This window comes from Muntiacus reevesi, chromosome 16, assembly GCF_963930625.1.
Source record: "Muntiacus reevesi chromosome 16, mMunRee1.1, whole genome shotgun sequence".
Taxonomy (NCBI): domain Eukaryota; kingdom Metazoa; phylum Chordata; class Mammalia; order Artiodactyla; family Cervidae; genus Muntiacus; species Muntiacus reevesi.
The window spans coordinates 38,190,017-38,216,761 of NC_089264.1; the positions used below are offsets into that span (position 1 = coordinate 38,190,017).

At 38.1% G+C, this 26,745-nt stretch overlaps 1 protein-coding gene across 2 annotated transcripts in view; it reads left to right on the forward strand.

Moving 5' to 3' along the window:
* The window catches only part of SLIT2 (slit guidance ligand 2), a 387,270-nt gene that overhangs the window by 350,597 nt on the left and 9,928 nt on the right, over positions 1-26,745 (forward strand). For both annotated transcript variants that reach the window (XM_065907114.1, XM_065907115.1), the window contains 5 exons: positions 4,112-4,205; positions 9,597-9,734; positions 9,842-10,082; positions 13,694-13,824; positions 26,103-26,257. In XM_065907114.1, coding sequence (XP_065763186.1) covers positions 4,112-4,205; positions 9,597-9,734; positions 9,842-10,082; positions 13,694-13,824; positions 26,103-26,257 — 759 coding nt within the window. The remainder of the gene's footprint in view (positions 1-4,111; positions 4,206-9,596; positions 9,735-9,841; positions 10,083-13,693; positions 13,825-26,102; positions 26,258-26,745) is intronic.

A 26,745-nucleotide genomic window follows, 5' to 3' on the forward strand; every position in this document is an offset into this window, starting at 1 on the left:
CATCATTTCAGGAGAGGAGGGAGCCCTTGATGATATGATTTCAAGAAGGCCTTGGATCATCAAAAAAAGAAAAGAAACAGATTCAGTTACTTTCCTTTCCTTTATTTTCCCCCTAATTTTTCCACTAACACAGTACTAGCTCTGACTATACATATGCCAAAAAGAAAAAGTGCATAATGTCCTCTCAATACTGTGAAGTTTGGGAGAAACAGTTCAGTAGTATTAATAATCAAAGCGTATGAGTGCATTACTATTAGAGCCTTTTGTTTCCATTCTTCTCAGAAATCTAACACAGTGTTCAAATGTCCAGTTTTCCTTTTACTGGTTTAGGACTAGATAAACCTTGCTGCATTTGTCTATGGAACTTGCTTCGTTTCCCATTTTATATTAAACTTTTATATCTTACCACTGTGAGATGTTATTTGAAAGCTGACTTCCCTCAAATACAGCAGAACACAATATAATTAGAAGAAATTCAAGTAACAGTTCAATGAAAACACTTATTTTTAATATTTAAAAAGTGTTTAAGTGATGTTTAAAGGAAAGAACATAAGCTAGTTATTGTTAATGATGAGTGGTTAATCATTAAGTAGAAATTAAAGAGAAAAAAATATCTAAAGGTGGAAATGAAAGAAGTTGAATATAGGTCAACAAGATAGAGTTCTTTCCTTAAAAGGCATGAATGTTTCTTTCAATAAATATTATTTTATTATGTCGTTATCCCATACCCTAGAGAGATGTAAAGACAAATATTCAAAACACGTTGCTCTCAATGATCTTCCAGTCAAAGAAAAGAAATAAGATAAACACTAATGAATACCCAGTGCACCCAAAGCAGTACAACCCTACAAGCTTACCTTATATGGTTGTCATGAACATTAAGCGACTACATATTTATGCAATGTTAAATTGAAGCAGTCTGATACACAGCGTGCATGCATGCTTAATCATGTCCAACTCTTTTTGAACCTGTGGACTGTAGCCCACCATGCTTCTCTGTCCATGGAATTTTCCAGGCAAAAATACTGGAGTGGATTGCCATTTTCCTTCTCCAGGTAATCTTCCCAGTCCAGGAATTGAACTCACATCTCTTGCATCTCCTGCACTGGCAAGATCTTTACCACTCTTTACCACTGAGCCACCTGGGAACCTCCTCCCTGATACACAGCAGTAAGCACTGTTATACATGTTTATTAAGTCAATAAATAAATACATAAAATACATGTGCCTTAAGAGAATCACAAGCAAACATGATATATAAAAATTATTGAAACAAATCAATGTATAATGCCACCCTTAATGACATGTAACAGATGGTTGAAAAGATCCAGGAAGATTTCATAAAGAATAGGTTATATAATGGATGAGAAAATTGACAGCAGAATTTACTAAAGCTACTAAGGCAAAAGGAAGCACCATTAACCCAGGCATAGAGTTGAGATAAATTCATCACATAGTGAATAGACACAGGTGACAAGAATATAGGGTGGAAGATTGGGCTTTAAAAGTGAGTCAGGCAGTAATGGGAAACAGATAATGCTTTGTATTATTTGTTAGTATTATCATATTTGGTGATACTTAAATGAAGATAAATCCTTTGGAAGTAACCAGCCAGTTTTACCAGAGTCAAATGTGCAGCTATGTGATGGTCACAATGATCTATCATACACAACTTTAGCAATTAGCATTGCTGTTCTGATGGCTAAAGTAATTAGTATAGTTATTAGTATCGGTCAATGTGCTGCTATGGATTCTTATGGGCTTCTTAGGTGGCTCATTTGTTAGAATCCACCTGCCAATACAAGAGATGTGGGTTCAGTCCCTGGGTCAGGAAGATCCCCTGGAGAAGGGAATGGATACCCACTCCAGTAATCTTGCCTGGAGAATCCCATGGACAGAGGAGACTGGCAGGCTACAGTCCATGAGGTCACAAAAGAGTCAGACATGGTTGAGTGACTAAATAACAACAACATGCTATTGTTTTAAGATAGATTCCTTAGAAAATAATGAAATCTTGATATTAAGGTAGCTTTCACATTTAAGCTGGCATGCATAGTCTTAAAGCTGTTGTTTAGTCAACAGTTTCTTAGACTGATCTCCTTTCTCACTCATTTCCACCTTAAGTTTATGGAGAAATACTTAACAGAGAATAAAGGGTTGACTCCTGTTTTCTTCTCTTAGAGATGAAGTTCTTTCTCTATGTTCTGTCTCCAGCTCAGACTTTGCTGGTAGACAGGGAGCTGACTGAGAGCAGAGTCCATTACATCCATCCTTGTAAGCCCCAGCATCCAGCCCAGTATCATCTAGTACATCCTTGTGAACTGTGGTTTAGAATGTCTTAATTGGATGGGATTGGGTTAGATTAGATTGGATCACAATGAATAAGAAGTAAAGCATTTCCTCTTATCATTTTTCAAATAACTTCTTATTTGGGTATTAAGTGAAGCATACATAGAGTAATATTTAAACTGCCTTAGATATAGACTACTGTAAAGAGTCTGTATCCAACTAGATAGATTTAATTTGAAAACTGACAGCAGTTTCATCACAGTAGCTTGATAGATTATAATGAATACATCCCATCAAGCTGTATCATTTAAAGTAATACTAGTTGAAAATAAAAATCTTTAAATAAACCCTGTTTAAAAATAACTCATCATGTATATGTTGATAAAAACTCTTTGTATCACAGATTTAAAGACACAGAAAGTCTCCTTATGAAAGAAATATATGAGACTTTTAGTGCAATTAGTTCTCTTTAAGAGACAGGAAAAAACCTAATTATCATACATCACATTGATGTAATTCCATGCTGAGTACATGTATGCATTAAATCATGGGAAAAGATCCTTGAAGTGTAAATGATATACCAAATTTAGCTGTTAGGCAACTATTTCTACCATTTGGCAAAGTATACCTTAGAAGAACAGTCTGTAACAAAGAGATTTGCTTCAAACTCCTGATTTTTTAACCAATGCTGCTTTAAATCTACACACTTTGAACACATAAAAGTTCTAATTGTTTCTTGGAAATGAACAGCAACTGCCTATAGATGTATCACTTTATTCATTTATTTACTGCATATAAAATCGTTTAAAGGTAAGGTAGAAAAGGAAAGAACTTTTAAATCATATGTCTTTCCCGTCATCTTAAAAATCTCACACAATGATCAGGAAAATGTTCTCACCGAAAATCATATTTGGTCCAATGTGTCTGAAAATAATATATGATTGTGTTATTTGTATATGAAGAAATCTCCTTAGAGATAATCAGACATGCAATTCAGCACAGAGAGTCTAGAATTGACATGGTTATGCTTGTAGTTCTTATTTATGGATGACAATTATTCTTTATAAACTAGTTGATGGAAAGAAGCGTACGTTCTCTATTTTGATTGATTCTCCTTTTGCTGTTTTCTTTCTGTTGTGATGGATGTAGCTGAGGCGTATTCTGTTGAGCCGTTCCAATAAGTCATAAAAGGGAAACAGCCTTTTTTTCTGGGCTTATAAGACCTTGGAGACCCTGAAGATTTGAGAATTTTTTTTTTTTTTCCAAACATAAAACACCAGAATGAGCCAGATATAAGAGGATACCTACCAAATGATTCTATTTACATCAAACTCAAAAACAGGCACAAATAATCTTTGGTCAGAGTAGTGGTTACTTATCCTTGGAGTCAAGCCTCTGGTAAATGATGATGGTAAATGGTGTGTTTTCGGATACGGATGCTGGTTATATGAATGGGTTCAGTCTGTGACCATTTGTTAGCTATTCATTTATCTTTTGAATATATGTTATACCTCAATAAAAAGTCCAAATAAAAAAGGATAAAAGAATAAAAATTTAAAAGCATACATATTTCCTTTTCCTCCAGTATACTACATTCTAAAGGGGCTCCTACTAGTCACAGTTTATACTAGTTGTGTTGTCCCAAGTCATAGAAGTGTTTAGCAGCAGAGCCAACATTTTGGATCTTTTGCTTCCATGTCTTGTGACTTTTTATTTTTGCCAATCACAAGTTATGCTTACCTCTCAGTTCTATGACACGGCCTACTGGCAGAAAAGCTTTTAACCTTTCTCTATGACCTAATGCCATTTGCCCTGTTAACAGGAGAGTTGTGCGAGGAGAAACTGGACTTCTGCGCCCAGGACTTGAACCCCTGCCAGCATGAGTCCAAGTGCATCCTGACGCCAAAGGGATACAAGTAAGTCCGAGGCTGCCTTGAGGCTCATGACTGGGGGAGTAGGGCCTTTCTTTTTTCATTATTTGGGTATTTATTATTTATTTGGCTACCCCAGGTCTTAGTTGTGGCATGCATGATCTTTGATCTTTGTTGCAGCGGGTGGGATCTAGGTCCCTGACCAGGGATTGAACTTGGGCTCCCTGCGTTGAGAACTCAGAGTCTTGGCCACTGGTCCACCACGGAAGTCCCAAGGAGGACGTTTGGTTAAGGAACCCCCTTCTTTCAGAATCTAGCTTCACACCTTTGCTCAGGATTTACAGGGCATTTTCTCCCGGGTTATTGGCATTTTTATAAATGTTTATTTACAATATGAGCTTTTTTTAGTACAACAGAGTTTCCTTTTGTTCTATGACTTTTCAAGGGAAGTTTTTTATGAAACAAAATGGTCTGTGAATGTGTGTGTGTGTTTAATCCCTCAGTCATGTCCGACTCTTTGCAACCCCATGGACTATACAGTCCCTGGAATTCTCCAGACCAGAATATTGGAATAGGTAGCTATTCCCCTCTCCAGGGAATATTCCCGACCCAGGGATCAAACCCAGGTCTCCCACATTGCAGATGGATTCTTTACTAGCTGAGCCACCAGGGAAACCCAAATAAATTCATAATATCTACTAGATGCTTTGTTACCTGAATGGAAGTCATCTTTGGTCAAATAAGAAGTTTAATGTAACTGAAAATGTTTTGGTCTGCAATAATACTTTAGCTACCCAAAGGGAGGACGCAGAGTGACCACATGTCCCAGGTTGCCTTGGTACAATCCGTTTACGTCTGTTGTCTCAGCGTACTTAATATTTAGTGTCTCCTTCACTCATGTGCATGTTGGGTGGGGTGATAAGGCATCCAGTCATGCCAGCTAGCGATCTTCCTGAAATATGTTTCGTATCAAATGAAATTATTCCTTTGCCACAATTCTGTAATATTTTTGTTTGTTTTTTGGATGTTTGGTTTGGTTTGGTTTGGTTTTTTCATTTGTCCCCAAACTTATTTATTTTTAATTGAAGGAAAATTGCTTCACTATATTGTGTTGGTCTCTGCCAGGCATGACCATGAGTCAGCCGTAGGTATACATGTGTCCCTTCCCTGTTTGACCTCCCTCCCACCGCCTACCCCTTCCCAACCTTCTAGGATGTTACAGAGCCCTGGTCTGAGTTCCCTGAGCCGTACACCAAATTCCCATTGGTTGTCTATTTTACGCATGGAAGCATATACAGTTATGTGTAGAATTCTGTGATATTTTAAGGATCTATCAACAGCAACTTCTTTTCTTAGCCAGGCAGTAGTTTGGAAATCATCCTGCAGGAACCCTTTATTTTACACACGAGGAAACCATGACCCAGAGAGGTCCGTGGCTGTCCAGGGGCCTCTGTGTTACTCAGGGGTACAGCTGGAGCTGGATTTTATACTTCCCAGCGGGGTGGTTTTTCTACAGGTTACCTCTGAGAAGGTTTACACTTTATCACCGTGGCAGGTTGTTTGTTACAGAGATAAGCTGGATTCTCAGAAATGATACTGTAAGGCTCAGGCTGAGCTGTGCCTACAGGAGACAACTAGCAAAGAGCAATACTTGTTTCTTTTTTGTTCTTTTAATTTTTTTAATTTTAGTTGGAGGCTAATTGCTTTATAATATTGTAGTGGTTTTGCCGCACATTGACATGAATCCGCCATGGGTGCACATGTGTTCCCCATCCTGAACCCCCCTCCCACCACCCTCCCCCTCCCATCCCTCTGGGTCATCCCAGCGCACTGGTTTCTTTACCCATATTTACTGAGCCTCTGCCATGCGTCAGGGCATGTGCTAATATTGCCATCGTTTGTTCTTATAGAGTTTCATGGCTATTCACCCTCTCATACTCAGGCTTAGTTGCCATAGGATTCAGAGAATTAAAAATTACTCAGGTCAGTTTTATAAGAATAGGTGGATTAGAGCTGGGACGACATATTAATACTTGTCAACAGATTATTGAATATTCCAAGTTGAATGGGAGATGGGGTCATATCACCTGACCCCTACTGCCTTTCGAAGATCAATCTGAGTAAAATACTTACTCTCAAGTTTCATTTAGAGAATATTTTAATTCAATTTGATTTAAAATTCATTATTTTAGAATATACAGTTGCAGCACCTGCTGATTTTATTTGATGCTTTTTTAAAAGAAAATATATTTGATTCTACTTTTCATATTTTAGTTTCCAACCGTATGTGGGAAAAACAAAAGTCTTATTGAAATCTTTATTTTATACAAAATTCTGCGTTGCATTTTGTTCTTCCAAATACATAGGTATACTATTTTAAGTCTTAATGTCTTTGATCTCCCCTTAATGAATTTGGCAAATTGAACTTCCATCATTTGCATAACAAATATTGTCATTTCTTAGAGAAATTAATCAGTAGAGCAGATGGTTTTACAGAAGGACTTATCTGCTGGACAGGTTTCACACAGCTTTGTAAATTGTAATTACAAGATAGACTGTTAGTCAAACTTAAAGGAAACCATTCAAAAATAAGTTCATCTTCAAAAAGCCTACCCTTAATTCAGTATCTTTAATTACTATCAATTAGATTGCATGCTCCTTATAGTGCATTTTACTGGATTAAACATTAACTGATTTGGGAACCTATGGTTTTCAGCAGTAATTTGTGAGTTTGTATGTAGTTTAGCAGGAAACAGGATAAATCATAGTGTTTGCTATTAATCCCATATTATGAATAATTGCACATTGTGGGAAAGGAAGTTGCAAAAAAGTAAGTGGACTTAGAAACCAAAATTATATGAAGCTGCTAAAGAAAATTTCTACCAACAAATATTGTTTGGACAAGTTGTACTGTTTCTTCAACTACATTTTCTTATTACTAAGGTAATAGAGCTGGTTTTAGTTCTCTTGCTTTATTCTATACCTCATAAGTCTCCTAAATTGCTTTGAGATATTTTTAGACTATGATATGCCGTAAGTAGAATTTTCAAGCATACGTCTTACTTAGTCAGCTTTGGGGCTTCTAAACGATATATTTTATAGTCTTTGCTTTCTTCCTTGTTCCTTGTCAGATAATAGAGTTCAGGGAATGTGATACATTTTATTGATAATATAAACTTTAAGGAATTCATAATTAAATATTTTCTTCCTGTTTTGAAACTCTGCCTGAGGAGTCAAAGAAAGGCCAAAATGTTGGTCATGATGTGACTCCGAGTTCTAATGGGCTTGAAAAATAGTATCTGTTGAGAAAAGAATATAAAATAGCTCTTAGACAGCCTCTTTGGTGAATACGTGGTTCTCTTATCTTTTACTTTGATTTCTCTTCTCAGATAAATAATTCAGAGTGTTTCAAAGCATTTCTTCTTTCTTTTAATGCTCTGTACTTGAGCAGCTCTGCTCACATTAACATTGATGGAAGCCCTTTTCTCAGGCCTTGTCCATCTAGTTGAGAATGTCTATGGCCATTTAGAATCCATTTAACTTCAGGCTTGTTTACTTTGCTTTGTTATGATTTAGCACTAAAACCACTGGCTCTAGAGCAAGCATGCTTATGCAGTGAGCTCATTTCGTTTCTTAATTCATACATGCAAGGCTAAGTCTGTGGTGCCCTTAGACGGTATATACTCCCATTTATTTTAATTCATCAGTTCTCCAGTAACTCCTAAATACTGATTTTGCATTTTCAGGCAAAACCATTGGCATTCAATAATATCCACATTCACTAGAGTGTTTTTAATTATTCTCATTCACTTACATCTTAATGGCTTTGAAATAGAAAAGTAATTAGTCCAGTCTAAACCATGAAGAATTTTTTTAGAATTATAAAGAATTACATAGCATTATTTTTTAAAACTTATCATTTATTGATCATGCATTATATATAAAATGCTATGCAAATTATTTTGTAGGTAATGTTTTATTTAAACTTTTAACAAACACCTGTGAGGTGGAAATTGCTATATATGTGTTAGAGATGGGAGTAACACATAGATTAAGCAATGTAGTCAAGATTACATACACTTCACAATGAAACCAAAATATGAACACAGCTCTGCCTAATTGCAAAGTCTAAATACTATTAGGCTAAAATAATTTCCTGGTTTTTTTTTTTTTTTAAGTCAGTAAACCCTTTCTTAAACTCCAAACAGAAATACTCATGGAAGCCAGTGTGTAACACTAATGAATCACAGCAGTGAAGTGTTGTTGGGTGGGGGGATACAGAGGGAAGCTGCCAGGAGCCCCCTCCCTATTTATGGCCATATCTGTAGGAGTGCCAGTAGCTTCACAAAGCATAGTTTAATAATCACTGCACGTGCCATATTGCTTTTCTCTGAGCACCTTTAAAGTACTGTGTCTTGGTGTCATGGATAGAACTCCAGTGGTCGGCACTGATGAAAAGGTTTTTAAAGGGAATGCCAAGTAACTAATTTAACAGCATAGAACTATGGTTAGAAATTCAGGCTTCTTACCAGATTGCTTGGGTTCAGTTCCTGACCATGGCACACCAGTTGGATGTCCTTGGGCAAGGCAGTTTGTGGCTTGTTTCCTCACTTGTAGCAAGGAGGCATGGTGTCCCCAATGTCACATGGCTGTGGAGAGAATTCAGTGAATCCATGTATGAAAAAGTGACTAGAACAGGCCCTGAAGCAACATGCTCAGAGAACATCAGCTGTATTATCATCCCTGGTTCTTCACCAGCTGTGCAGCCAGACATCCCTTCTGCCCCACACCACCAGAGTGAACAGTCTGAAAAGCTGTCCAGGATTGGGTCCCAGGAATTCAGTACCACCTTCCCTGCTCCACCCGGTTAGGTCAGCCCCCATTCTGCCCTAACAGTAGTCTGGATTCATGATGAATTAGAGAGTATCTAATGCTAATATATTTGCTTTTTGTAATATTATACTTTACTCTAAAATGTATCCAGTCTCCACTGGAAAATTAAAAACGTTAATTGTTCTTAAAAATTTGCTTAAGGTTCTTAATACGTTTTACAACACAACACTTTTATCATGTCAGTACTCAGATGAATTAGCTGGAAATAGAGGAAACCATAGCCAAATAGAGTGAGGGAAGAGAGGGAGGAAGGGAAAGAGGAAAGAGTGAAGCCCGGTGCAATTAGTCTAATCTTATTTGGATTGTGGAAGCATGCTGTCATCTGAGAGGGGAAATTGCTGTTCCTCTGAGAGATCACAGTGAGAAACGTGGAAGGCTTTGCAGATCAGTACTGTTTTCTAGGCATCTGCTAATGTTTAGGCTTTACGAAGCCTGTTCTAAATGTTTTTTCGAAGACAGTACCAGTTTCCTAGAGGAGATACAACTGTTGTGCTCATTTTGGCTCAATGAGGTTTGAAACTATTTACCTGCTTGTTCAAACAGATGTGACTGCACTCCAGGATACATAGGAGAACACTGTGACATCGACTTCGATGACTGCCAAGATCACAAGTGTAAGAACGGAGCCCACTGCACCGATGCGCTGAACGGTTATACCTGCACCTGTCCTGAAGGCTACAGGTAACAGTGCAAGTGAATATTTGTATTCAAAGTATTCTAGGACTCAATTCATATTGGCACTTAAGTAACATCTAGTCAATGTCTTTTTTTTTCTGTTCATTCTTCAGTGGCTTGTTTTGTGAGTTTTCTCCACCCATGGTTCTCCCTCGTACCAGCCCCTGTGATAATTTTGACTGTCAGAATGGAGCTCAATGCATCATCAGGATCAATGAGCCAATATGCCAGTGTTTGCCTGGCTACCAGGGAGAAAAGTGTGAAAAACTGGTCAGTGTGAATTTTGTAAACAAAGAGTCTTATCTTCAGATCCCTTCCGCCAAGGTCCGGCCTCAAACAAACATCACTCTTCAGGTAAGGTTCCCCCACTACCAAGAGCTGATCTCATCCGAAATCAGTGCTTCCTAGCATAAATGTGCTGGCGGTTTGTGAGTGAGGTTATTTCTTAAACGGACAGTTACATACGGCATAGCACAATGACAGATAATGCTGCTTGTGTGAAAAGTTCCTGTTAGCCTCTCTAACATTTCTGTCTGTCAAACCTAAATGGACACCAGGTATTTTTATTCACTACTTGATCACATAAAATACACACACACACACACACACACACACACACACAGACACACACACACACACACTCACACTGAGAAAGAGAGCAGCAAAATATCTTTATTTTGTGCTTAGGTAATGGCTTGCCATGTGGCACTAGTGTGAAAGAACCCTCCTGCCAATGCTGGGTATGTGAGAGATGCGGGTTTGATCCCCGGGTGGGGAAGATCCCCTGGAGGAGGGAATGATGACCCCTACAGTATTCTTGCCTGGACAATCCCATGAACAGAGGAGTCTGGCAGGGTCGCGAAGAGTCAGACACAACTGAAGTGACTTAGCACGCACAGTGCCATTTGATTCATTTATTTCTGTGGCTCTGCGGTTCAGGTTTTTTACAGTGGGAAGATGGGCGGAGTGGGGTGCTTTCCTTAGGAAATCTGCAGCTGACAAGAGCGCAAATGAGACAGAAAACACCTTGACAGAATATTCTGCCAAGTGTCATTTAACTTCCAATTGAATTTACAAACTCAAATTTTAAGTATTTCTACCAAGTCACCATTTACCTTTGAGCAAGTCTTTCAGACCCCTATAGACAAGGTTAGGCTACATTCAGTTCAGTTCAGTTCAGTCACTCAGTAATGTCTGACTCTTTGTGACCCCATGAATCGCAGCATGCCAGGCCTCCCTGTCCATCACCAACTCCCGGAGTTTACGCAAACTCATGTCCATCGAGTCAGTGATGCCATCCAGTCATCTCATCCCCTGTTGTCCCCTTCTCCTCCTGCCCCCAATCCCTCCCAGCATCAGGGTCTTTTCCAATGAGTCAGCTCTTTGCGTGAGGTGGCCAAAGTATTGGAGTTTCAGCTTCAACATCAGTCCTTCCAATGAACACCCAGGACTGATCTCCTTTAGGATGGACTGGTTGGATCTCCTTGCAGTCCAAGGGACTCTCAAGAGTCTTCTCCAACACCACAGCTCAAAAGCATCACTTCTTCGGCACTCAGCTTTCTTCACAGCCCAACTCTCACATCCATACATGACCACCGGAAAAACCATAGCCGTGACTAGACGGACCTTTGTTGTCAAAGTAATATCTCTGCTTTTTAATATGCTATCTAGGTTGGTCATAACTTTCCTTCCAAGCAGTAAGTGTCTTTTAATTTCATGGCTGCAATCACCATCTGCTGTGATTTTGGAGCCCCAAAACATAAAATCTGACACAGTTTCCACTGTTTCTCCATCTATTTCCCATGAAGTGATGGGACCAGATGCCATGATCTTAGTTTTGTGAATGTTGAGCTTTAAGCCAACTTTTTCACTCTCTTCTTTCACATTCATCAAGAGGCTATTTAGTTCCTCTTCACTTTCTACCATAAGGGTGGCGTCATCTGCATATTTCTCCTGGCAATCTTGATTCCAGCTTATGCTTCTTCCAGCCCAGCGTTTCTCATGATGTACTCTGCATATAGGTTAAATAAGCAGGGTGACAATATACAGCCTTGATGTACTCTTCTTCCTATTTGGAACCAATCTGTTGTTCCATGTCCAGTTCTAAGTATTTCTTCCTGACCAGAATATAGGTTTCTCAAGAGACAGGTGAGGTGGTCTGGTATTCTCATCTCTTTCAGAATTTTGTACAGTTTATTGTGATTCACACAGTCAAAGGCTTTAGCATAGTCAATAAAGCAGAAATAGATGTTTTTCTGGAACTCTCTTGCTTTTTCGATGATCCAGCAGATGTTGACAATTTGATCTCAGGTTCCTCTCTGCCTTTTCTAAAACCAGCTTGAACATCTGGAAGCTCACGGTTCACGTATTACTGAAGCCTGGCTTCGAGAATTTTGAGCATTACTTTACTAGCGTGTGAGATGAGTGCAATTGTGCAGCAGTTTGAGCATTCTTTGGCATTGATTGCCTTTCTTTGGGATTGGAATGAAAACCGACCTTTTCCAGTCCTGTGGCCACTGCTGAGTTTTCCAAATTTGCTGGCATACTGAGTGTAGCACTTTAACAGCATCATCTTTTAGGATTTGAAATGGCTCAACTGGAATTCCATCACCTCCACTAGCTTTGTTCGTAGTGATGCTTTCTAAGGCCCACTTGACATCACATTCCAGGATGTCTGGCTCTAGGTGAGTGATCACACCATCGTGCTTATCTGGGTCGTGAAGATCTTTTTATACAGTTCTGTGTATTCTTGCCACCTCTTCTTAATATCTTCTGCTTCTGTTAGGTCCATAACATTTCTGTCCTTTATCGAGCCCATCTTTGCATGGAATGTTCACTTGGTAGCTCTAATTTTCTTGACGAGATCTCTAGTCTAGGCTAGATTAGGGGTCATAAATTTACATGAGGCAGATTGGGGCTGCATGTTTGTTTTATCTGTTCAGCAAGATATTTCAATATGTTTTTCATTCAAATGTGTGTAGCCACGTTCCTGTGACCCTATTCCTTATTTCTTTTACCCTGGCACTCCAGCAAGGGGCCAAGGCTTCTTAAGAAGTCACGAGGAATGGGACCCCGGAAGGCAGGCTGACGTTCTTTAATAAGCCTGCCTCCCTAACTTCCAGCGTTTGCCACCCAGGTTGTTATGAGAAGTACCCAGTGGTGTTTGGGCTTAAGTCTTAAAATCCTGAAAAAGTCAGAAAGCAGAATAAAAACAAAGATTTCCCCCAATCATGGCATAATTTAACATGCAACGTGAAAATCCATTGTGCTCAATACAATCGCATTTCACATATACCTCAAAAATAAAAATCCATAACAGGAGCAAAACGAACAGGTAAGTGAAAATATCCCACAAAGGAAGTTCTAAGCACATTCAGTAATGTTAAGAGTTTCTTTTTTTTTTTCTTTGGGGACTGGTTCCTTTTTAAAATTTATTTATTTTTTACTTGAAGCATATTAAGTGTTTCTTATTATTCTTTTTAACGAAAAGGAAATGTGACCATTTTATTCCTGATTAGATTTTATCACTGTTGACTGAGACAATAGAGCTTAATATATAAGAGGAGAAACTTGATTCACATTAGGCACTGTGAACTTGATATGGAAAATATTTTTCAATTTTAATTTTCTGAAGTATAAGTTGTGTAATGTCCTTATTTTTGCATATTTCATAGGACATGAATCTTTAAGCTTTAACATTGCTAATATGCGTGGGAAGAGAGTGAATATGTGTTTATGAATTCAAAAAACGTTTTGAAGCTCTTTATGAATTTATTTATAACAAAGTAATCCAGGAATGGGTCATCTTTCAAGTAATCATTTCAGTGTGTATTAGTATTTTCTCAGACCCGTAAGGAAGAAATAAACTAGGCTAAAGCCTCTTCACTAGGAAGTCTTGTTTCTTCTTAATGAAGTATGTATGAACAACTATTCATCCTACTGATGTCGAGGTTGCTTCCCACCAGATTGCCACAGATGAAGACAGTGGAATCCTCCTCTATAAGGGTGATAAGGACCACATCGCTGTAGAACTCTACCGAGGACGAGTTCGTGCCAGCTATGACACCGGCTCCCACCCGGCGTCTGCCATTTACAGGTGAGGACCTCTCGGCTGCTGCTAAAGGTGAAAACAGCTGCTTCATGCAGAACTGCTTCCTTCTATTATTGTGTTATGGGGAGGGAAGGAATAATTTGACACAGCAGACTTTGTAAGCATGTTAGAGGCCTGGCAATAACAGCATACTCAAGTTGGATAATTGAGGAAAGATTTATTAGATAACTATTTACAAAGATTGGTTGGGACAGTGGAGTGATCTGAAGTTAGTAACTCAGGATATTGCTCCTGCCCAGGGGCTTGAAGGAAAGAGGGGAGACAGCAGTTATGGAAATCAATGCTCAGAAAAGGAATTGCGGAGAGAAAGAAGCACCTCCACCTTCAATGGAGGAATGCTGTCAAGCCTCGGGGAAGGAATCAGGGTTTTAAATACTTGATTTCCCAACAACCTCCTGCCCATGCTTCTCTCTGGCCAATCAGATGCCAGAAAACATCAAACACCCACTGATGTCGGTAATGCAGCTCACACATGAGCTTCTCAGGGCTCAGCTCAGGGAGAAGATGGATGGAGAGTAACTCTAGAGAAAGAAATGCAGGATACCCAGTATAGGGAAAAATTTAAGGTTACTGTTCATGCAATGTGTATTTATTGAGCATTTGATGTGTGTGAGGCACAGTTCTAAGCTTTCAGCAACAGGGTTCCTGCCCTTAAGAAGCTTACACATAAGAAGCCCGTGGACACCTCCAAGATGTATATAATCGCATCATTCATTTTGGAAGTTTCTAATAATATAACGAATTGATGATATACTGAATGGGTAATGATGTACTGATATGTGAATGGGGGAGGATACACTACTCAAAGTATGCTTTTTGCATAACCTTCAGAGCCCCTCCTTTGGGTCTCAACACCAATCATTTGGCAGACAAGCTACCTTGATATCGAGTTTATTTCTTCACATGTATAAATAAGTGCCACCATTTAGAGCAGGGTCATAAATTCATAGGCAGTCAGTTTTTCCAGGTGGATAACTTAAATGAACTAAGTGGGCTAATTGCAAGCAAATGATATGTGCGCTCATTCTTTTATTCTTAAAAATATTCTAACCTTTTAGAGAAGCTTTTCTGTGTTACAAACAGCCTTGGTGTTGGCACTATAATAGGCATGGTTGTAAGCAGAGTGAACTAAAAGCAAATGTTTGTCAAAACAGGACTAGACCTCGTCTACTCGGGTCTCCCTGAATGCTGCCATGTGAAAATGTGGACCCAGGTTTTGCCAGAGCTTCTGATTTTTCAAGAAAAAAATTAACACTTTAAATATAAAGTTTTCCTTCCTTAAATATGATTCACATTTTTAAAATGCCATTTGTGGCAAACAAAACACATTTGTAGACCAAACGCACTGGGCACCAAGTTTGTGGGCATTAACTGAGACGTAAATGGAGATACCGGTCTCTGTGTTACTGACATCATACTTATATATTTTCCATGTGCGTCACATGTTATTTAATCTTTCACAATGGTTCTGGGAAATTAGATGCCACTTGTAGCCATGAATGGAATTCAATAAGTCTTTTTGGTGGTAAGCTAAGCCACTTGGGAATATTTAGAGCCTGGAAACAAACACATAATTATGGGTTTCCAAGTAGATTACAATAGTTATTTCATTTCTAAATGGTGATGAATTAGTGCCAATATTTTAAATGTTGCTAGGTCTTAAATTTTATAGCCTCAATTTGTTTCGGCTCCTAAAAAGATTTCATAATATTGATTTTATGGTTCATTTTTGGTGTTTTGTTTGTTTGTCTTGTTTTATGCAATGAAACAGCATAGAACTCTCAGAAACTATAGTAAAAGTTCCTGGAGTTGGCTTATTAAAGTTAGTGTTCACATAAAATACACTTAAAATGCTTCTAGATGAGTTATAAAAACCCAAATGATTATATCCAAATGAGGACTTACTCTAAAGAACTTATTACAAGTTTATGTTCATTACGATTTTTGCCTAACAATAGAGTATACCTTGTAACATCTATAAAAAAAGAATAGTATCATATCACACACTTTTTGTTATGAACTAGAAGTAGAGGTTTCCGCTTGAAGATCACCTAATGGAGACATCTGTTATGAGGGCCAGGGAAAACATAACATTTGTTTATTTCTTGCTCTTAAGTTTATGTCAAAACAATCAACAAATATTGCATTATTTTTAAGTAAAAGAAACGACGCAACAGTCACCAAGAATTTGAATAGAGAGATCATACATAGATTAATTTATTGATCTATTGATATAGATAATATACACACACATATATATGAATATAGTAGTATCCCAAATAAGTAGGAAAAAAGTTCCTGTGACATAGACACTATTAAGAATATTAAATTATTTCAACAGCTTAGGAGAATCTAGTTTTTGACAAATAATAATCATAGTGTGAGAGTTGAACTATAAAGAAAGCTGAGCACTGAAGAAATGATGCTTTTGAACTGTGGTGTTGGAGGACTCTTGAGAGTCCCTTGGACTGCAAGGAGATCGGGCCAGTTCATCCTAAAGGAAATCAGTCCTGAATATTCATTGGAAGGACTGATGCTGAAGCTGAAACTCAGTACTTTGGCCACCTGAGGCGAAGAACTGGCTCATTTGAAAAGACCCTGATGGCTGGGAAAGATTGAAGGGAGGAGGAGAAGGGGACAACAGAGGATGAGACGGTCAGATGGTTGGCTCGCCGACTCAATGGACATGATTTTGAGTAAGCTCTGGGAGCTGGTGTGGGCATGGAAGCCTGGCATGCTGCAGTCCATGGAGTCACAAAGAGTCAGACACGACTGAGCGACTGAACTGAACCGAACTGAATCATAGTGGCTAAGACATGTGTTCAGATCTAGGCTTGCTCAATTATATATAAACTGTAGCAAGGTATTTAATTTGTCTGTGCTTCAGAATTCATAATACTAATTTTTCTGTGCTTTAAAATTCATATCTGTAAGTAATAATATAGTGAAATGAAGTGAAGTCGCTCAGTTGTGTCCGACTCTTTGCGACCCCATGGGCTGTAGCCTAGCAGACTCCTCTGTTCGTGGGCCTCTCCAGGCAATAGTACTGGAGTGGGTTGCCATTTCCTTCTCCAATAATATAGTACCTACCCGATAAAATCTCTTTGAGCATTTGATTCTACACTTAGCTCTGTCCTCACTCTTCCCTCACTGTGTCTTCATTATCATCTCCCTTCTAACAATAGAGGAAAATCTTTCTGTGTCTTTTCCTGGAGTGCAGCAAGAGTTAAAAGTGCATCCTCTATCCTCAGACATTAACACTAGAAGTATATCATGTTTTTAATTTCTATGAAGGGCAATTTGGAAATAGCTTTCCCACTTCTGGGAATTTATTCAAAAGATATACCTGGAGACATAGAAATGATATATGCACAAGGTAATTCACTGTGGTGTTGGTTCTAAAAACAAAAGTTAGGAAACAACCCAAGTTTCTAACTAAATAAACTATGGGCAGCCACACAATGGAATATACTGTAAAAGGAAAAAGGAATAAGGGAGGGGAAGAGAGGATGCAAATGTTCTCTATGTAGGATACTGAAAGATTTTAAAGGTCTGTTGCTCAGTTCAAAAGAAAAAAAGGTAGAGAGCAGTGTCAAAACAAAGTAAGGTAGAGAACAGTGTCCTTGTATTTTTATTTCCATGTACTTTCATAAAGAAAAAACTAGGGATAGAGAGGAAAGAATGTGGTTGAGTCACAACTGGTGTATAAGTACAGTTTTATATCATTCTGATTTTTGAACCATTTGAACATCATTACAACTCAAAACCAAAACTGGAATAATGGAAAAGAACAGGCACTCTAAAGACAATCTGCCTTGATTCAAGTCCCAGATTTGCTGTCTATTAACTGTGTGTCTTAGTCAAATTCTGGTTCTACCTGATAAACGGAGATAATAAATCATAGTTTCATCTTTGTAGGACTGTAGTAAAAATCTTATGATTTGATACATGTGGAGTATTTATAATGCATACCAAATAATAAGTGATGGTAGCTGTTGGGATCATAAATTCAGAATGTCCAGAACTAACTTCATTTCCTTCGCTTCACCCTGATACATTCCTAATTTCATTGAGAGGCATCACCATCTTCTTGGTCATCGTAGGTATAATGAATTATTCTTAACCTTTTCTTTCTTTCACCTTCAACTTGAAATTTGTCCAAAGTCCTATTTCTGCTCTTACTAATATTCTAGCATTTATTTAAATGCCTCTGTCCTTGCTCAGGCCTTATAAGAATATGCACTCTGATAAAAAGTACCACATCTCCATCATTACAGCAAAGCCTGTCAATAATACTGTTGCCATCAGCTTTCACCTAAGTGGCTTAATAAATATTTTCTTTGGTTGAATTAACTTTTCAAATCTTGATGTGTTTCCACTTTATATAACTTTATTAAATATACGTTATACTAATGTTTTAAAAGGGAATATTTTTACCTATTCTTACCTTGGAGAACTTGAGTTCAGTTAATTGCATGATTTTATGTTATATGAAATATACCTCGGTAAGACTTTGTTTCCCAAATTATGCATTATTTAATGTGCTATGGGAGCATCACATATGGGAATAATTTTGTACACCAGGTGCATCATTTCAATTACCTAGTTAATTTTCTACATTAATGGAAATGGATTTTGTTTATTTTAGTAAAATGAAATCTGTTGAATTAGGGGAAATTGGCATCCATTAATATTGTTTTATTGTAGTGTATTTTGGGTTTAAAATTTTTGATCTTAGATGTCAATTATTGTCCCAAATGAATCAACATGAGAACCATTATTTCGTAGAAATATGTTTAGAGGTAGTAATTAACAACTTGTAAGCGTGTTTAAGAAAACCAAGGTGCAGTACTGGTTTCTTTTCCAGTAGAACTAAAGTGGTGTTCACATTTCCTCATTATATTTCCTACATGATTTCCTGTAGACATGTATACTGCTGACAGGGCCTGCATATAGGCACTGGTGCAGAGCAATTGATTTCACATAACCTGCACCACGGTCACCTGAAAAGTATGTTAAAATACAGAGTATTGGGCTCCACCTCTAGTTTGTGATTCAGATCCCAGATGAGTCCCAGTTTTCACTTCGTTTCCGTCTGATCTTCCGGGCCAGGGACCACAATGTGAAAACCATTTGTGTGAAAGTAATGTAGCTGAGCTGTGTCCTGAGAGCTAATGGTGTGCGTTGCTTCTCTTATCCAAGTTTCAGGGCTTCATATTTGATGTCACCCTGTTGGGAATATTTTCCACCACAGTAATCAGCAGATGCGACAAATCCAGACTCATTCTGTTTTTCAGAGAGCCAGTTATTAAATATTAGCCTGCACCCTGCTAAGAGAGCTAATCAGCAGCAACAAAGATGCCATAAGCAGCCCAGCAAGTGGATGGATGTAGAATATGGAACACGTGCCTAGTTGTTAGAATACTTAGAAAATAGCATAAAGAGGGACTTATTAATAGTGCTATGAATGAATAAATGACAGCCCAAACTTGAAGCCAACATCAGCAGTACCCTCAGACAGGGACGGAGTTACAGTATTTTCTCAAGTAGCCTGATAATCACTTGCCCTTCAAAAGACCTTCTTTTCATCTAGGTAGGCAGAAACTTTAAAAAAAAAAATGTTAATCACAGTTGTTTGCTTCTTTCTTTAGATTCAAATTAATGTCATTTTCCTAACCAAACAGCTTCTTTGAAAACATAGTCATTACTATTTAAAAATTAGGAAATCAGATGTACATGTTACAAAAGCGCAGGATCAGACCATGCCTTCATTGGTTTCAGTATTCAGGGAACCTGCACAACTTCAGAGAACTTGCCTCTGCAGACTGTTAGGCTGGCTTAGCTACACAGCCTCTGGGTTATGCAATGTACAGGGTTACATTAAGAAAGAAAGAATTAATATCATTGGAAAGACATACAGTAGATAGATTTTATATAGTCTTCTTTCCAAGGTAAATAACTCAGCAGTTCTTGACATGCTGTATGGGAAGGCACCACTTTTTATCAACTTTGTAACTTTGAACAATTTGTGCTTCAATTTCATGGGGAGACTTGGAAGTAACTAATGGAAAGTGCCTAGTCTAGGCAGAGTAGGATAATTGGTAATGCTGAGGTTTATGGATACTCTTCATGCTCGGATACTCCGATACTGAAGAATAAGGACTCAGGTGCAGATACTATTGTTTTACATGTGACTCCAACCTTATGTTCAAATGTAGAAGTCTCTCTCTATTTTAGAGCATTTTCATTTAAATTACATACATACAGTCCCCAACTTTATGGTTCCACTTAGTGATTTTTCAGCTTTGTGATGGTGGAAAAGCAATATGCATTCAGTATAAACCATACTTAGAGGTTTGAATTTTGATCTTTTCCCAGGCTAGCTATATGTGGTATGATACTCTCTTGTGATGCTGGACAGTTGCAGCAAGCCAGCCATGGGCTCCCAGGCAACCACCAGTATAAACAACCAACATACTTAAAACTATCCTATTCTGCTTTTCTACTTTCAATCTGATATTCAATAAGTTATATGAGATAGTCAATACTTTATTATAAAATAGATTTTGTGTTAGATGATTTTGGCCAACTGTAAGCTAGTATGTGTTCTGAGCATGCTTAAGGCAGGCTAGGTTTATGATGTTCAGTAGATTTGGTGTATTAAGTATATTTTCAACTTAACCATATTTTCACTTTACAGTGAGTATATTCCTCAGTTGTAAGTTGAGGAAGATCTGGAATTTGCTCCAAAATACATTTACTTGATAAATTATTTTGTGAAAACTTCTTCTGAAAGAGCTTATGCAAGTACATAAATACCTTTAATCCCATCTGGCTTCCCATTTCTTTTCACTTAAACAATTGGGCAGGGAAATTTTTTTGCTAGCATTCCTACTTTACAGATGAAGCATCTTTAGCCCAGAGATACCAAAATGAGATGGCCAGTTGAATTTGTCTGGTTTCTGATTCCTATTCCACTGCACAGAGTATGCCAACAAATACTTTAAGTGTTTAAGGCAAAAAGCAGGAGTTCACATAAGCAAAGGAAGTGAAATATTTATCTTCACTACTGAAATACCTTAAAATTTATCACGGAGAAAGGAATATTGTCATTGCTAATGTGTCCTGCAGATATAAAGGCAATCAAAGACAATTTAAGGCCCCTCTTCTTTTAAGCCCCAAGTTTTTAAACTCTGTAGCAGAGCGTGAGACAATTGAGTAACAGCTTTCACACATCCATTTACAAACACAAGAAAACAAATCTCAGGTAATAGATGAGTATAGTAAAACTGAATTACATAATAATGGTAGTAAATGCAATTTATGTTCCCAGTGGAAAGGTTTACTGTTAAGTGGTTCACTTGCAACTTTTGTGAGACCTGGAATGTATAGTTCCCTAGGGAGAAGGGAGAGTGTTTGTCAATACTTATCAGGACCCAGAAGGATGTTACACATTGCAAGTGGGTAGGTATGAGATGACCATGATAGACTGTAAAATCAATGATGGCTCAGTTTTATTCTGCAACAACTGGTGTGTCAATAACTCCTTTTATTTAAAAGGGTATATAGATAATAAAGAACTCCTGGACAAACCCCAGATCTCTGGCTTAAGGAGACAGCTTGAAACACTAATTTTGAATACTCTTAGCTTGGCCATATTCTCATCAGTCTCCATCCACACAATATCATCGTAAAACCAAAGAACCTAAAAATATTAATTTCACAGTACTTATCTGTTTAAAAGCTTGGCAAAACCTCACTTAATTCCTAGGAACTACAGACAGGATTAAGTTCAGTGGTAAGTAACTCTTACAAGTTCTGGAATCATCAGATTAGACATTCAAAGTTTTTGGGAAGAGAAAAATGTAGTCATTCTGAATTTCACTTATAAATGGGAAAATAAGATCAAAAAACAAGTTTCACATCTGTATACCTCATAAGCATTTTCATAATCTTCAGCTATCATTATAAGTTTATTATGTATTTTTTTCCAGTTCAGTGATTTTTAGCAAGCACAAATTGTGGAATCATCATAGAAGATTATTTTCCATAGAATTTTATTCCTGGGCTAGTTGGGAGAGAAATCATCTATTAAAGCTTTGTTACTAACACATCATTGTAAATCAGCTATACTCCAACAAAAATTTTTTTAAAAAGCTTATTACTAATGAGAACACGTGCCATTTGTATGGTACTAGCGCTTGGATCATAGAAAAAGCAAGAGAATTCCAGAAATACTTCTGTTTCATTGACTGTGCTAAATCCTTTGACCATGTGGATCACAACAAACTGTGGAAAATTCTTAGAGATGGGAATACCAGACCACCTTATCTGCCTCCTGCAAAACCTGTATGCAGGTTAAGAAGCAACAGTTAAAACCAGACGTGGAACAAAGAACTAGTTCAAAATTAGGAAGGGAGTACATCAAGGCTATATATTGTCATCATGCTTATTTGACTTGTATGCCAAGTAAGTACATCATGAGAAATGCCGGGCTGGATGAAGCACAAGCTGGAGTCAAGATTGCCAGTAGAAATATCAATAATCTCAGATATGCAGATAATACCACCCTTATGGCAGAAAGTTAAGAGGAACTAAAGAGCTTCTTGATGAAGGTGAAAGAGGAGAGTGAAAAAGCTGGCTTAAAACTCAGCATTCAAAAAACGAAGACATTGGCATCTGGTCCCATCCCTTCATGGAAAATAGAAGGGGAAACAATGGAAACAGTGACAGACTTTATTTTCTTGGGCTCCAAAATCACTGCAGATGGTGACTGCAGCCATGAAATTAAAAGACGCTTGCTCCTTGGAAGAAAAGCTATGACCAACCTAGACAGTGTATTAAAAAGCAAAGACATTACTTTGCCAACAAAGATCCATATACTTTGAGACAAAGGTCCATGTAGTCAAAGCTATAATTTTTCCAGTAGTCATCTATGGATGTGAGAGTTGGACCATAAAGAATGCTGAGGGCCAAAGAATTGATGCTTTTGAACTGTGGTGTTGGAGAAGACTCTTGAGAGTCCCTTAGACTGCAAGGATATCCAACCAGTCAATTGTAAAGGAAATCAACACTGAATATTTGCTGGAAGGACTGATGCTGGAGCTGAAGCTCCAATACTTTGGCACCTGATGCAAAGAACTGACTCCTTTGAAAAGACCCTGATGCTGGGAAAGAGTGAAGGCAGGAGAAGGGGATGACAGAGGATGGGATGGTTGGATGGCATCACCGACTCAATGGACATGAGTTTGAGCAAGCTCCAGGAGATGGTGAAGGACAGGGAAGCCTGACGTGCTGCAGTCCATGAGGTCGCAAAGAGTTGGACACAAATGAGCGACTGAACAACAATAGTGCTTCTTGCATTGTATACTTGCGTTGTTATATTTCTACCAATCTTTAGTGTCATCTTACAGTTAATGTTAAAAATAAAGCTGAGCTAATTGAATTTCTTCTTGAAGAAGATCCTGAAATAGTATCCAATTATTTATATAATGATGGTGATGATGGTGATGCAGATGGTGATACCAATGCATACCATTTAACTTTGCACTTTCTATAGGCTAGATGTTTTGCTCTGCATTAAAACCAAAAATCATTTCACAGGGATAGACCTCAGTTTAACCATAGGAATGGGGAATATTTATTAGCATTTACTGAAGAGATGACTGAAGTTTATTAGCAATAAGTAACTTATCTAAAGTTAAACATTTAATAAATGCAAGACCAGAATTCAAATCCAGGTTTATCTGCCTCCAAAATCTGTATGTTTAACTAGTAGTTGCTATTACTATTCAGCATATGACTTTTGAGGAATCATATTTAAGACCACTAACAGTTGGTATGTAACTTTATTAAGAAAATATTTTCTTTGTATATGGGGCTTCCTAGATGGCTCAGTGGTAAAGAATCTGCCTGCTGATCACTAGTGGAGATGAAGGAGACATGAGTTCGATCCCTGGGCCAGGAATACCCCCTGGAAGAGCAAATGGGAGCCCAGTCCAGTATTCTTGCCTGGAGAATCCCATGGACAGAGAAGCCTGGCAGGCTTCAGTCCATGGGGGCGCCATGAGTAGATGCGACTGAGCACACCTGTAGTTGGACATGTAGTGAAATTTGCTCAGTCGTGTCCCACTCTTTGCGACCCCGTGAACTATACAGTCCGTGGAATTCTCTAGGCCAGAATACTGGACTGAGTAGCCTTTCCCTTCTCCAGGAAATCTCCAGGGGATCTTCCTAAGCCAGGGATCGAACCCTAGTCTCCCACATTGCAGGTGGATTCTTTACCAGCTGAGCCACAAGGGGAAGCAAGCCCACCTGTATTCCTCGTATATTATTTCCTCTGTTGATTTTAGTTGTGTCATTTGTTGGGGTAATTAAATGTGTAAGCAGCAAAAAAATTGATTGGTATATCTAACATTTATTTTTTTAAAGACGATATCTGAAACAGCTTATCAAAATCCCCATACATGTAGACTCTTTTAACTACTTAAGACCATAGAACATCAAGGGTTTTCACAGATGTGCATTATGTTTTATATTATCAAATCACAAAAATCATTTTGGTCTATGCTGGCAAGCAGTGGAATTTGATTAGACTCCTGTGATATTAACGATACAGAAATGTCAATACATTTTTTTTGTTATTTTCCAGGCTTGACCTATTTGCAAATTTAAGTATCAGTGCCTGGAAATTTAAGCAATCATTTTGCTTAGGGAGGGATTCCCGGGTGTTTCAGATGGTAAAGAATCCACCTGCCAATGCAGAAGCCACAGGAGATGCAGGTTCAGTCTCTGGGTCGGGAAGATCCCCTAGAAGAGGAAATGGCAACCCACTCCAGTATTCTTGCCTGGGGAATCCCATGTACAGAGGAACCTGGTGGGCTACAGTCTGGGGTCACAAAGAGTCAGACACAACTGAGTGGCTGAGCACGCATGCATCCTTGCTTGGGGAGTATTAGGTTTTCTCAGTCTTCCTATTATATGTTCCCATAGTTCCCTGTTTGAGCCATTTTTCCAGTCTTTCCAATCAATATCTCAAATATTTGTTCCTTAATTTTCACTATCAATCCTATTTTTTCTTTGTTTGTCCTGTTTCATTGGCCTGATATAACACTTGTACTAGATTAACGGTCACCTTTAAACCTTATAGCACCTACTTACAAATTGCACCCAACTTCATTTTTCAGTTGTCATGTTCTGTTTACCTAAAATTCTTAATCTCTTTGTTTTTGTCCATTTTATGTATTTCCATAAGCCCTCTCAAAGTTTTTAGAAGGTGGCATTGAAGGTGGTCTAATGATTGTTAGACCCGGCCCTTTAAAGTTATAGAAGAGAAACTGAAGAACCGTTATCATCACTAGATTCTCCAGATATGACTATGTTAAGCATTCCAGTTAATCTGCTATTCCGACCTCTCCACTGAGCATAATCATCTTCATAGTAATATCCTTTGATGAAAAATCTTCTGAAAATTGCAAATAAAATGAGGGTATATTTTCAATTAACAAATTTCAAAAAATACAGTGATCTTACCAAGTTGGTTCTTCCTGTATTTATGTGTATGTTTGATTCTGGTAAGTGTTACTGTGTAGTGCTTAAGAGTGCAGAGACCAGTGATCCCCTAACATTAATGCCTAAAGAGTATATTTGGCACAGCTGTAGGTTCCTTGTGTCTTGAACACAATTTGGAATGATAGCAGCTGAAGAAATGGAACTCTAATATTAAAATGCATAAATTATATTTTATAATTTCTGAAAACCAGAAGATTGTGACTAGATAGTAACAAAATGTACTCATTTCCACTTATCCCAATGGGAGGGCTTTCCTGGTGGCTCAGATAGTAAAGAATCCACCTGCATTGCAGGTGACCTGAGTCCAATCCCTGGGTTGGGAAGATCCCATGGACAAAGAAATATCAACCTACTCCAGTATTCTTGCCTGGAGAATCCCATGGACAGAGGAACCTGGTGGGCTGCAGTCCATGGGGTCGCAAAGTGTTCGACACAGCTGAGCAACCAATGCTATCTCAATGGGAGAGCTTTTGTATTACCTAAGAAAACTTTTATATTATGTAAGAAATAAAAAAAGATTGTATCTCCCTGAAAATATTCATTTTAAAATCAACTACTTATCTTTATTAATGTTAGATAAGAGTGTATTTTCCCCAGAAGAACTTAGTCCAGTTTGTATTGTAGCTCTTTTTATTTAATAAATATATAACTGGAGAATCAGCTAATTTATTGTGTTTTGTTTTTTGTTTTAGTGTGGAGACAATCAATGACGGAAATTTTCACATTGTGGAACTACTCGCCCTGGATCAAAGTCTCTCCCTCTCAGTGGACGGAGGGAGCCCCAAAATCATTACCAACTTGTCAAAGCAGTCCACTCTGAATTTTGACTCCCCTCTCTATGTTGGAGGTAAGCCCTTTCCCAAATTTTGTGGATTCCCAAACCCCATGATTCTCATCACAGACTAATCCTGAAGTTGTCGATGCCTGGTGCCATGGTCATTGATCAGTCATTGATGGACAGCAAGGATAGAAAAGAAAGAGTCCTAGATGGGTGTAAGAGTCTATTTTGTAATGCTGGCCCTGGGTCTAACTAAATATGTAGTCAGGTGGAGAAGGGCATTAATGTTTCTTTGTGTCTATCACTTGCTAGCTGATTTACACACCAGATAAGTATTTGATCTGGTGTATGGAAAAAGAAAGCTGGTTAGAAGTCAAATCAGACAATGAAAAAGATGAGAAAGCAAGTTCGATGCAAACTGACGAATACATGACCCACCCCAGCTCCCTTAAGGAGGGTACCACACCCAGCTTCAGTCAGATGTCGCTATGCTGGAGTGTCTTTGCTACTAGCTGCAAACTCATCTACAGGATAGGATAGTTACTAATGAAATCAAA